Below are 13,160 nucleotides of genomic sequence, written 5' to 3' on the forward strand. Positions count from 1 at the left end.
GAGGGCAGTGTCACTGGCCCTCACATGTGGGATCCGAACCGGGGCCCTCTGGCATCCCAAGCGAGCTCCCAACCATCGTGCCACTCGGCCGGCCCCAGCAACCCAATATTTTAACAAAATCAAAGACTCTTCACACATTTCGACTCCATGGTTTTATGATCTTCATAGTGAGCATGTCCCCATCCACTGCTGCTATCACAATATGTTCTTTCATTCATGTTCATACCATACAAACAATGGTAAGGGAAGATGTTCTCTTTCTTCCCTCTAAATATTTATACTATCATCATCTGGTGGTGGTGGTGGTGCTGTGTGTGTGGGGGATGGGGGGGTGGGGGAACCTGTAATATAAAACCCACAAAAGCATTGACTAAAAATAACAGCGTGGCAATTTTGTAATTTTAAATGAATTAAATGTATTTAATACAAAGAACATTTTCTAACTCAAAGACAACTTAAGAAATAGTGAAAAGAAGAAGAATAGTAGAAATGTAGTGAAAATGATAAACTTGAACTCACATGTTCAAAAGTCTCTGGTTACTATATGGCTATGAAGTGTATCAAGGTGAAATTCAAAATTGTCTTGCACTTTTCAAGCAATAGAGTCAAACCTCATAGTCAATTAGAAGGATGTTGTAATATAATGGATAAAAAAGTGAATGGACAGTGAGTAAACACAGATTTAAGTTGTGGTTCTAATGCCATTAACTATATGGGCAACCTCTAATAGAGTTGAACCTGTCAGAATTGATAGGGCTTCAAGTTCTCTTTAAATTCCAATATTATATGGACTTCTTTTCAAAAAAAATTTTTTTATCAAAAATATGCTTAACAAAGACTTTTCTTTCTTCTCTAACACAGCTGTTCTCTTAAAAATGAAAGACTAAAGGGAGACTGTATTACAGGTACCATGGTTTCCCAAAGGATTTGTCTTAGAGCTTCACAGTAAATGGTTAGGAGGACCATAAAGGTCTATTCTAACCATGGTAAATGCCATTTCTCCACAATTGACATCATCCACAGAGACAATGAACATTTATTATGTCTTCTATAAAGTAGGCCAAGTCCTATATTAGTATCATCAATGCAAAATAAAACATGTAGTTCTTGCCTTTGAATAACTCATGATCTAATGGTGAGAAAGACAAATACATGGTTACAATATAATAACTTTAAATGCTAAAAGAAGAATTTCATTATCTGAAGCAAGGTCTGACAAGAGCATATGAGATCTTGCTCCCTGGCATATGTTGTCAGCTTGGCTCAAATGAACTCTTATAAAGGTTTAAAAAATAATTATAAGACAAGGTCCAACAAACTCCAACCCACAAGTCAAATCAGGTAATGAACAAAGAATGTTTTTTACACTTGTAAATGATTGGGAATAAAACCAAAATAACAACATAATAATTTGTTCAAATTTCAGTGTTCATAAATAAAGCACACTCATTGAATTATATGTGTGTGTGTATATGTGTGTGTGTGTGTGTATATATATATATATATATATATATATATATATATATATATATATATATATATATATATATATATATATATATATATTTATTAAAATATACTTAACATACAATATTATATTAGTTTCAAGGGTACACCATAGTTATTCAACATTATATATCTAATATGATAAGTCCAACTACCTGACATGGTACCTCGCTATCACAATATTATTGACTATATTTCCTATGCTGTATGTTACATCCCCATGACTTAATTGTTTTATACCTGGAAACTTGGACCTCTTATTTCCCTTCATCTTTTCCCCTTCTTAATTTTTTAATTACAGTAGATATTCAATATTATTTTGTATTAATTTCCGGTGTATAGCATAGTGACTAGACATTTATATAATTTATGAAGCAATCCCCCTGACTAGTATAGCATCCACCTGGCACTATACAGTTATTACCATATTATTGACTATATTCCCTATGCTTTATTTACAGACCCACAACTATTTTGTAACTACCAATTTGTGCTTCTTAATCTCTTCACCTTTGTCACCCTGCCCTCCCATCTATCACCCCAACAAATCTAGTACCCATCTGACACCATACATAGTTATCACAATATTATTGACTATATTCCTTATGCTACACCCTACATCCCCATGATTAGTTTGTAACAACCAATTTGTACTTTTTAATACCTTCCTGTTTTTTTGCCCACACCCCTAATGCCCCCTGACCTGGCAAGCATCAAAATGTTATCTGTATCTATGAGTTTGTTTCGGCTTTGTTTGTTTTGTTGTTTAGATTCTGCACATAAGCGAAATCATATTGCATTTGTCTTTCTCTGCCTTACATTCCTCTCAGCACAATACCCTCCAGGTCCATCCATGTTGCCACAAATAGCAAGAATCCATTCCCTTCATGGCCAAGCAATATTTCATTGTATTGGGTTGTTGGAAAAGCCATGGCGTATTTTTTCTATGTTTTTCATTGCAAAAACATGTCATGACTTTTCCGACAACCCAATATATATGTACCACCCCCTCTTTATCCATTCATCCATCAACAGGCAGTTAGGCTGCCTCCACATTGTGGCCATTGTAAACAATACTGCAGTGAACATATGGAAGTACACGTCCCCTTGAAGTAGCATTTTGAATTTCTTCAGTAAGTACTCAGAAGTGGGATTACTGGGTCCTTCTTTGTCTCCTGCTATAGCATTTTTTTAAAAGCCTATTTTGTCTGCTATAAGTATTGCTACTCCAGCTTTTTTTTTCTTTTCCATTTTCGTGAAACATCTTTTCCCATTTCTTTACTTTCAGTCTGTGTGTATCTTTCCAGCTGAAATGAGTCTCTTATAGGCAGCATATGTAAGGTTCTTGTTTTCTTATCTACTCAGCCCTCCTATGTCTTTTGAGTGGAGCACTTAATCCATTTACATTTAAAGCAATTGTTGATAGATATGTAGCTATTGCCATTTTATTATTCATAATTTTGATTTTTTTTCTTCCATCTTAAAGAAATCCTTCTAACATTCCTTGTAATACTGGTTTGGTGATGAACTCCTTTAGCTTTTTCTTGTCTGGGAATCTCTTTATCTGTCCTTTGATTTTAAATGATAGCCTCCTTGCTGGACAGAGTAGTTTTGGTTGTAGGTCCTTGCTTTCATCACGCTGGATATTTAGTGCCAATCATATTCTGGCCTGCAAAGTTTCTGTTAAGAAATCAGTGGATAATCTTATGAGAGTTGCCTTATAAGTTACTAGTTTTCTTTCTCTTGTTGTTTTTAGGATTCTCTCTTTGTCTTTAACCTTTGCCATTTTAATTATGATGTGTCTTGGTGTTGGGCCTGTTTGGGTTCATCATGTTTGTCACTCCCTGTGCTTCCTGGGCTTTTATGTCTATTTCCTTCACCAGATTAGGAAAGTTTTCAATCATTATTTCTTCAAATAGATTCTCAATCCCTTACTTTCTCTCTTCTCCTGCTGGTACCCCTATGAAGCAAGTATTGTCATTTTTTATGTTGTCCCAGATGTCTCTTAAACTCTCTCCATTTTTTTGTATTTATATCTATCTATATCTATACCTATATCTATAGATAGATAGATAGATATAGATGATATAGATATAGGTATAGATATAGATATAGATTTTTTTTTCACTTTTCAGTTGGGTGTTTTCTGCTACCGTGTCTTCCATATTGCTGATTTGATCCTCTACTTCATTTAGTCTGCTGGTGTTTCCTTCTAGTGCATTCTTCATTTCAGTTATTGTGTTATTTACTTCTTACTTTTTTATGGTTTCTATGTCTTTTTTATGCTTGCTACCTCTTTGTTGAAGTTCTCACTGAGTTCCTTGAGCATTCTTATAACCATTGCTTTAAACTCTGTCTCTGGGAGTTTGCTTATCTCCATTTTGTTTAGTTCTATTTCTGGAGTTTTCTCCTGTTCTGTCATTTGGGATGTATTTCTTTATTTCCCCATTTTGGCTGCCCTTTTGTGTTTGTGTTTGTTTTTATGTATTAAAAAGATCTATATCTCCCAGTCTTGGCTGGGTGGCTTTATGTAGTAGGTGCCCTATGGGCCCCTGACACAGTCTTCCTTGTCACCTGCTCCAGATGCCCCAGGAGTGTCCCTTGTATGAGTTGTGTGTGCCCTCCTATTACTGCTGTTATAGTTAAATCTTGATTGCTATTGGTACCTGAGTGGGTGGGACTGACCCTCAGGCTGATTAGCTGTGGGATTTAGCCATGTCCACAGCTTACAGGCTGCTCTGTGGAGGTCTTATACCACTGAGTGGGATTTGCCCAGTGGACTCTGGTGGCTGTTGAGGCCGCCCTTTGGGTATGTCAGCTGTGGGTCTAATTGGGTGGTGCTCTGCTGTGGTCTAAAGCCAACCTCCAAGTATGTTCATTCTGGGGCCTCTTGGCTCTGGAACATGCCCAGGTCACCTGCTGCCTGTGACTGACTGGGGAGCTACAAAGTGATCTGTGGTTATTTACTGCCTGTGCTAAACTTGGAGGCAAGTGGGAGGGGCCACACTGTGAACTGAGGACTTCTGCCTCCAGTACCTAGCCTGGGGTAACTCTGCAAAAAGCCAGGACACCCCAAGGTCTGCTGCCACCTGCCAGCTCCCTTCAGGTTCAGTCACTAATAATGCCTCGTGCAGTATGAAAGTTGAATGAGGCTGGTCTCAAATAAACTCTAAAATAGAAAGAATTGTAATCACCAAGTTAATGTAGTACATTTTAGTTTGGTGCCAATGCTGAACCTGGAGCTACTCAGCAAAAGTTTCAGAGCACACCAAGACCAGTTGCTGCCCACCTGGTGAACTCTGATAGTTTCCCAAGAAAGAGTGCAATGTGGATGGGGTTGAATGCTCATGGAAGAGCAGGGTCCCAGCGAATCAGCAGGGTTCAATGAGCAGAGCTCACCAGGCCAATCAGATTCAGATTCAGCTGTTGGGGGAGGGCTCAGTACAAGAAAGATGGCACCTACCTGCTGGCTGCATGGGACAAGGCTCCCTCACAGGGAAAATGGCAACTGTCCTCCAGCCCTTGCCCCAAAAGCTACACACCCCAGTCTGCCCCCTGTATGCCTCTGACACCGCTGAGTCACCGTCCCTCCTAGGAGCCCAAGGTGAGTGCCTGCTAGTGAGAGAGTCTGTGCACAGGCCCCTTCAGAGAACATCTGGGTTTCCCACAGCTTTCTGTCCCACCCGGATAGTTAGAACCCCCACTGTTTCTCACAGCCAGATGTTGTGGGGGCTCCTCTTCTTGCACCAGTACCCCAGGCTGGAAAGCCTGGTGTGGGGCTTTGGTTTCTTGCTCCTTTGGGGGTAACCTCCACAGCCAAGATATCCCTCAGATTCTCAACTGCCACATGGAGGTTGGGGGCTCACCTGTTTTGTGTCTCCACCCCTCTTGCCAGTCTCAATGTGGCTTCTTTATATCCTTAGTTATAAAATTTCTGTTCAGCCAGACTTCAGATAGTTCTCCAAGTTGATTGTTCTATAATTTAGTTGTAATTTTAATGTGTTCATGGAAGGAAGCAGGAACTATGTCATCTTGGGTCTATAGATTTCTGATATTAGCAATACATAATATTTACTGTATATTATATATATTATATTATATTATATTATATTATATTATATACCAGATTCAATGCTAAGTGCTTTCATAGATAATAACCAGTAGTCACAGTGTAATGTAATGTTGACTTTTTAAGTACTCATGTTAGTCCCTGGTTGAAACTTTTATTGATCTATAACAAATAGTGTCCTAGTGATCTAAAATAATTAACATGCTTTCCAATCCCAGCTCAGCACCAGAAAGGCCCAAAAGAGCAAAAAAATCAAACTTTTTTTTCTCTTTGGAAATAGCAGAAGACATGTTAATTCACTTACAAACACATGCACAATAATTTGTATTTATAGAAATAAAAGTTTCTAAATATCTCAGGAATCAGTTCATCCAATTAGAATGTTATCTCCCCTACACATTGTGCACATTCTTCACTTACTAGGCAATTGCAAACCACCAGTAACACAGCAAGTTGGCTCATAATTATTAGAAGCTTCCAGGAATTGTGGCCCTGTTGTGACGACCAGTGGTTTGCAGGAACTGGATTCAGGGCTCTGAGTCTGGCATTGACTGGATTCATGTGCCAGAGCTCGGCAACTCTTCGACACATAAGTCTTGGGTGGACAACACTTTGCTGCATAGCTCACAGGCTGACAGTTCTGGATTACAAGACCCTTTCGCTGGCTGCTTCCTGATTGACAAGGCTGAGAAACACACTTCAATACTGCCGAAGAACTTTCTGGTTTGTAGGTTGTCTTTGCATGGGGCCTGAAACTAGAACAAGTAGTTTGGGTAACTCTGTGGAGGCAAGCACGTTGTACACCACTGTCCTCTGTACACAGCTCCCGTTCACAGTTGGGCACTTGGCTGCTGGTGGTTTCACTGCAGGCTTCTTGAAAGTTGTCCAAGAGCCAGGTCCTGCCATGGCAGCTGCTGGGTAGAAAAAATCCATCTTCAAAGCTTACAGGATTAGACCCATGCACGATGGCAGAGAGTGGTGGGACACTGTAGGAGCTCTTGAGCGAGTGGCAGTGACTCTGGGACATATTGTTAAAAGCCTTGACTGAAGTTGGTTATAAGGACCTAACATGCTGGGTCTGAAGTTCTTTGCTCGGGAGATTATATACTCAGAAAACTGGGTGTTGGCTTCTTCTCAAGCTCCTTTCCACCTCATTGCTTAAGCTAATTTGAAGGATAACATCTCATTAGCACTTTGTTTAGTTATATGTGAAGAAGACGTCTTATTAACAAAGAAGCCAGTCCATTTTGAACCTTTGAAATGGCTTTCATGTTAGCCCCAAAGCTGACTCATCAGGGACGGGTTTGTTAAATATGAGTCCCAACATGTCACCCAAGCTAAATTTTATTTTTCCTGAGTCACTGTGACTCTCCATATTGGTAAATAGATAATAAGAAATGTACGAGTATGTGGAAACAGCCAATGGAATATTGCTTGATATTCAGCATTGGAGTTCTGAGAGATACCACCTGGGCAGAAAGTGATAATATGGTCAAGTCATTTTTGGTCAGAAATCAATCCAATTGAGCCTACCCTCATTTTATTCAAATCTTGGTCTGCCCAGTTGGTCAGAATAGAGAAAAGGACTCCACAATGAAATTGCTTCGTACTGTTCACCCAAGATACTGAATGTGGTCATTGCCCTATAAACATCTTTCCCTTTGTCAAACATTTTGTTCCCCTCATCTTATTGAAGGCCAAATTTTAATGTTGCTCCCTTATAAAGCTTTTTCTTGATCTTCCTGTTTAGAAGTTATTGCTGCTTCCTCTGAATTGCCAGTGGATTGTGAAACATTCTTTATTATGATGTATTTTATACATCATAAAAGTATTTTGTTTAGTTCTATTTGTGCATCTCCAAGATTGGTAATTTGCCTTTGTAACAAACCTGATTCAGATGCGCTTTTCATTTTCGTTATCTCAATGGTTCATCTTCTGGACTGCCAGCTGGTGATAAATGCCTATGTTTACACATGGGCAGGTGCTGTTTAGTGTAGTTTCATACTCACAGTATGAGACGCACCAGCACCATTTCTACAACACATTCTATAATTTACTTAGCTCAGCTTATGGCGGTGGAACAACAGAAGTATATTCTAAGCATGACACTCTGGTATCCCTTTCTTAGCTTGGAAGGAAACCAAGAACATTCAGGAACTTTGAACAACTCTTATGCAAACTCTTCCTTGATATGTGATGGACTGGGGGATATTATATATTTAAAAGGACGCATCTGGGTGCATTCAGCTTGAGAAGCTGTACACTCAACTTATGTACAATGCCTTTGTAACACATGCAAGTTATTTATAATTGTGAATGGCCACTCTTGTGTGACGAAAGACTCCATTATGCCCTCCACATGAACCCTGACACAACCCATTTAATTCTGATGCATATTTGTATTGATCATTGCACAGAGGCTTTCACTGTAGTTTGTGACTCTCCAGTGCTTAAAAGTATTAAATGGGTTCTCGTTGCCCTTAGCATAAGATCCATTCCCCTTAGCTTGGCCCACAACACCTTGTGAGACCCGGCTGCTACCTATTTTTCCAACTCCAAATCTTGTCATGTCTCTCTGCCCAACATGCTCCATTCTCTCAGGCCTCTCCTCTGTTTTTGAGCATATAAAGCCTTCCCTTGCCTCAGAATTTTGCACATGCGGCTAGCTGTTTCATATGTTCGTTATCCTTTCCTGCTCTATACACAGCTGTTTGCCTCATCTTTTGTGTCTCTGCTTAAGAGTTAACTCTGACAGGGGCTTTTCTTCATCACCCTACTTGAAAACAGATTCCATTTTCAGGGTCTAATTTTTTTTCCTTCATAGAGCTTATCTCACTTTACAATGGTTTTGTTTCTTCATTGTGTCTTTCCCACTCCACTGTGAGCTCCATCAAGGCAGGAAGTACTCTTGTATGTATAGCTTTCTCACTTTTGTATTTCCAATACACTGAGCACAGTGCCTGGCTGACACATCAAAACAGCTCCATAAAGGTATTTTTTTAAATTAATAAATAGAAGGTGATACATAAACATTTATTTCAATTATAGTTAAATATCTGAAGAGATACATCTCTGAACCTTGACATACCCAAGATTTCCAAGATTGACAAGGGTACAGAGCTTAAAGAAAAAAAAAACGCTTACCTTTGAGTTACCCTTTTGTGTAATAAGAACAAAATTAGTAAGGAAGCCACTTAATAGCATAACAAAAGCTGAGTCAATTATTTAAAAATAATGCTTGATTGTCCATAGGCATGTTTTAAAGAGATTTTGCTATGAAAAAGGGCCCAACTTTACGCTGTCAGCACAGAGTCCTGTTGACAAATTCTGAGTTGCAATGGCAGGACATCACCTGGGCAAGCATTCACACAATTGTTTCCAGCAGACAGCCTTCTTATTAACCTCACCACGTGTAGTAAATTAGTGAATACCTGTGCGGTTCCAAATCTCCAAATGTCGGAGACTAATGTTAGGTCTGTCATTTGTGAATAAAGCACTCTGTGAGTTCTGTTCTCTTCGAGATGAGGCATTAACTTGTGTATTCTATTTGAGTGCTGAATTAGTCGGTGTTCTAGCGTAGAATTTTGAATCAATGAGTAAATACAGATTTTGGCTGGTGCTGGATTTATAGAGGGAGTTACCTGGCTTATTACTATGGAATGACGTAGGTTAGGGCAACTGGTCACCTTGCAATTGTTTTTATGCAATCTATTAAAAACGAGGGATTAGCTTTGTAGTCACTTGAATAATGGTACTTATGCAGTCTATCTCCTGGTATTCTTGAGAAATAAGTGCAAATAGTAATGTGATTGCTTATGGTGACTGGATACTTTGCTACTAAAAGTTGAACAATTCCCTGGTCTCTCCTGGTCTTGAAGTATGCACATGATAACAACTGCAGTGGCACCTCCGAACCACCAGAGGGCGAAATATCAACATTTGCTGTTGATTTACCAATAATTAAATATCATAATTGCATTATAGTAAATAAGCAATTAAATATAAAGATTCTAGAGTCAGACTGCCAGGATTCTAAGCCAAATTCTACAATAACAAGCTATAACCTTAAAATGTCCCTTAAATTTCTATGCCTTTACTTCTTAGGGTTTTTTTTGTTTGTTTTTTTAAAGATTTTTATTGGGGAATTGGGTAATGGGAACAGTGCTAGGAAATTGGGGGAAGGGGAACAAACAAGTTGCTGTCATTTTTTTGTTTTTCAATCTAGTTGTGGAGGGCGTTGCTTCACTGGCCCAAGTTGGCACCATCATTGCGCTCTTCCCGGGCGAGGCAGATCAGTCCCTGGCTTCTGGACGGCTGCTCACTGCGGCTGCTGGCCACTCACGCTGGCTGCTGGCTACATAGGGTAGCCCATTGCAACCCACTGCCACAGGGGCTGCAGCCTACACCATCATTGGCGCCTCACAGCAGCCCAGCTCCAGGTTGAGCCGTTGTTCAGCATCTTAGCTGTGGAGGGCAGTGTCACTGGCCCTCATATGTGGGATCCGAACCGGGGTCCTCTGGCGTCCCAAGCCAGTTCTTAACCATCGTGCCACTCGGCCGGCCCACTTCTTAGTTTTTAAAATGAAAATTATAAGGTTATTGACCTCATAATGTTGTTTTACTGATTAAATGAGATGATATATATTAAATTGCCTGCCACATATTGAGTGATGAATAAATAAAAAGAGCAATTATTTCTGACCAAGTTAAAGATCTTCATGCAGACCAAGATGCTGTTCTTATGGCAGCATCATCTAGGATTGATATAGAACTATAAGGCAAAATAAACAGTATCCTTTTCGTGTTTGAGATTATGTTCTTTCTGTTGTTTGTTGTAAATTTTGCACATTCTAATGTTTTAACTGTTGGATTGCATTTATCATTCCCGTTGAAAGCCTTGTCAGCCTTTCTCCATCTCTCAAGAGCTTGGCACTTGGTAGTTATAAGGTTTAACAGCTTATATTGCTTTTATATTTAATTATGTGGCTATTCTGGATTTTGAATCACTTGTTCAACTGTATGAAGTTTAAAAAAATAAAAAGTTAAGAGTCACCCTTAAATATCATAATTCAGCTTAGTTTTCCTACAATTTATTTTCTACCTTTGCCTTAGTTTTTTATCTCACCAACCAAATTCATGCCAAACGACCTAAATTAATTTAAATTCATTACTCTTCTCCAACCAAGAAGTAACTCCTATAGATATAGTGCAGAACAATGGAGGAATACTAACTAGACTAAGAGTGAAGAAACCTGACTTCTAGCTCTGTCGGTTCTATTAATTCACTGCATGAATTTGGACAAGTCAGTCTGCCTCTGGATATCTTATAAGATAATGAGTTTAGATGAGAATATCATTAAGGTTCTTTCCAGCTGTCACAGTCTGTGATTTCCTATCAGAATCTTAATATCTTACAGTTGAAAAGGACATTAAATTGCATCTTGTCAAATCTACCTACTGAATGAAATCTGCACTTTTATTTAAGTCATCTAATCTTTATTAAGATTACTTATGAAAATTTTAACAGCACAGACCAAAGACTGGAGTCAGTAGACTATTAGTTGCCATGCATGCTGACAGAAATCTACAACTTGAAATGAATAGTCCTTTTGTATTGTAGAGTAACTGAAAATAAATAAAAATATGTTTCTTTAGCTAACAACATATTGGTTCATCTCAAAAGAGTGTATTGAGGGGAATGGCTAACTTCCTTTAGATATAATATCTGTAAAATAAGTCGAGTACCATAAAACCCTTCTTAGACACCATAATGCGTACAGGAAAAAAATCTCAGGATCTGAAATACTCAAAATTATAACTCCTTGACCATAATAATGATCCTTATGTGGCACGTGGAAATGTCCTCTTGCCAGCTTTATGTTTCGATCAGTAGATTCTTAGAGTTTGATAATAGGAGAATTGACATGTGACTTCATTTCTTCTCTGAAACTATCTCTAAATAATTTTGCTTCTTGGTCATTTACAATTCAATTATATTAGACTTTAATTTAAACACCACAAAAGAAAAAGAATTGGGGGGGATTATAGTTTCTGTATAGCTCTTAATGATAAGTAATTAGAAAAAAGAGTGAACCATAGTATCTGGACCATCTGAGCAGTACAACCTGTATTTTCCACTCTTCTTACTCCATGATGTCTTTGATGTGAAAGTGCCATGGCTTATTATAGTAATTATACCCTTGCTGTTGTTCCTTTCCCCAGAGGCACTTACTCTGGCCTACCTCTGAGGTTAGCTTTCAGTGAAATTATTGTTCTGCCTTTGTGTGATCAAGAAAAATGATTTTGTGTTTCAGTTCTCCTACTTTCCCTATGGGTACTGCAGTTGAAATAATGTGCCATTTGAGATGGTGCTAAATAATTTTGATGATAATAATGACCAGAGGATTGATGCCATTGATGTCAGTTAGGTTATCTAAATCGAGTGCAACCAGCAAAAATGAATGCATGTTTGATGTCATTGATATAAAATATCCTGGTGACTGTCCCCAGTTCCATTTCATTCATTTATTTATTAAATTAACTTTTATTGGGTATTTAGTAGATGCCAGATTCTGTGGGAAAAGATTTTTCTGTGTTTGGTGAGGATATAACACTGTGCTTTTCTTGGTAAGCTTCCATAACTACCCTTTCCCAACATCCTTTGTCTTTAGCTGGAGATATTATTTGAGGTGGTAGCCAGTTCCATTTCAGAGATTTACTCAGTTTTCCTGGGTTTACCCACGTATTCAGGAGGAATACATGTTATTAAACTTGTTTGGCTTTTTTTTTTTTCCTCCTGTTAATCTGTCTTCTTACTACAGGAGTGTGTCAGCCAAGAACCTAGAAAGGTAGAGAGGAAATTATTTTTCCTCTCCCACACACTCAAGAGTTCAGAATAATCTCCTGCTTAAGCTGTGATTCTATTTGCCAAAAATCTTAGGGAACTAAATCAGTGTTGTCAGAGAATTCTTCTTACCAGGAAACCCACTTCTTAAATTAAATATTTATATTTAGTCAAAGAATAGTGAATTCGAAATTATCAACAGATAACATTTTTTTTAATTAACAGTAAGACTTGTGAGATGATATCAGATTAAATGAGTTTATTTAAAGGGGGAAAAAGACCCATTGCTTTAATTTTAACTAGAGAAGGGGGAAATAGAACAAAATGGAAGAAAAACAAAATTGGTGCTCTGAGATAAATGATTTCAATAAAATTTTATTTAATTATCTCTCTTCTAGGTAGTATAGACTCTTGCCAGATAACAGCTGGCATTGACTTTAGGGAGACAACAGTGAAGTCACAGTCTAGAACCTTTAACAAGTTGATCAGTGGTAGAAGCCATATCTACAGGTTGGTTGGTAACAAGAAGTTTGGCAGCTTCTAGAAGCCAGGTAGGCTGGGTGGCAGAATTCAGACCCATAGCCCAAGGAAGGGAAGCCACAGACTCCATAACGCAGGGGTCTGAAGCCACAGCCCAGGGAGTAGGAGCTTCTGGATCCACAGCCCAGGGAAGGGAAGCCACAGACTCCATAACGCAGGGGCCTGAACCCACTGGAACCACAGCCCAGGGAGTAGGAGCTT

At 38.6% G+C, this 13,160-nt stretch overlaps 2 protein-coding genes across 2 annotated transcripts in view; one reads left to right on the top strand and one right to left on the bottom strand.

The window, feature by feature from the left end:
- LOC109389432 (keratin-associated protein 13-1-like) overlaps positions 1-13,160 on the top strand; it is a 134,140-nt gene that overhangs the window by 67,059 nt on the left and 53,921 nt on the right. The window lies entirely within an intron of this gene.
- On the bottom strand, positions 5,988-6,602 carry KRTAP27-1 (keratin associated protein 27-1). The gene has a single exon (XM_019654942.1). The coding sequence runs from the start codon at positions 6,600-6,602 to the stop codon at positions 5,988-5,990; it is 615 nt and encodes a 204-aa protein (XP_019510487.1).

This window comes from Hipposideros armiger, unplaced genomic scaffold (genome assembly GCF_001890085.2).
Source record: "Hipposideros armiger isolate ML-2016 unplaced genomic scaffold, ASM189008v1 scaffold_233, whole genome shotgun sequence".
Lineage (NCBI taxonomy): Eukaryota > Metazoa > Chordata > Mammalia > Chiroptera > Hipposideridae > Hipposideros > Hipposideros armiger.

Coding starts and splice junctions, on each gene's coding strand:
- KRTAP27-1 (XM_019654942.1), bottom strand. CDS start 6,602: ATGTCCCAGAGTCACTGCCACTCGCTCAAGAGCTCCTACAGTGTCCCA.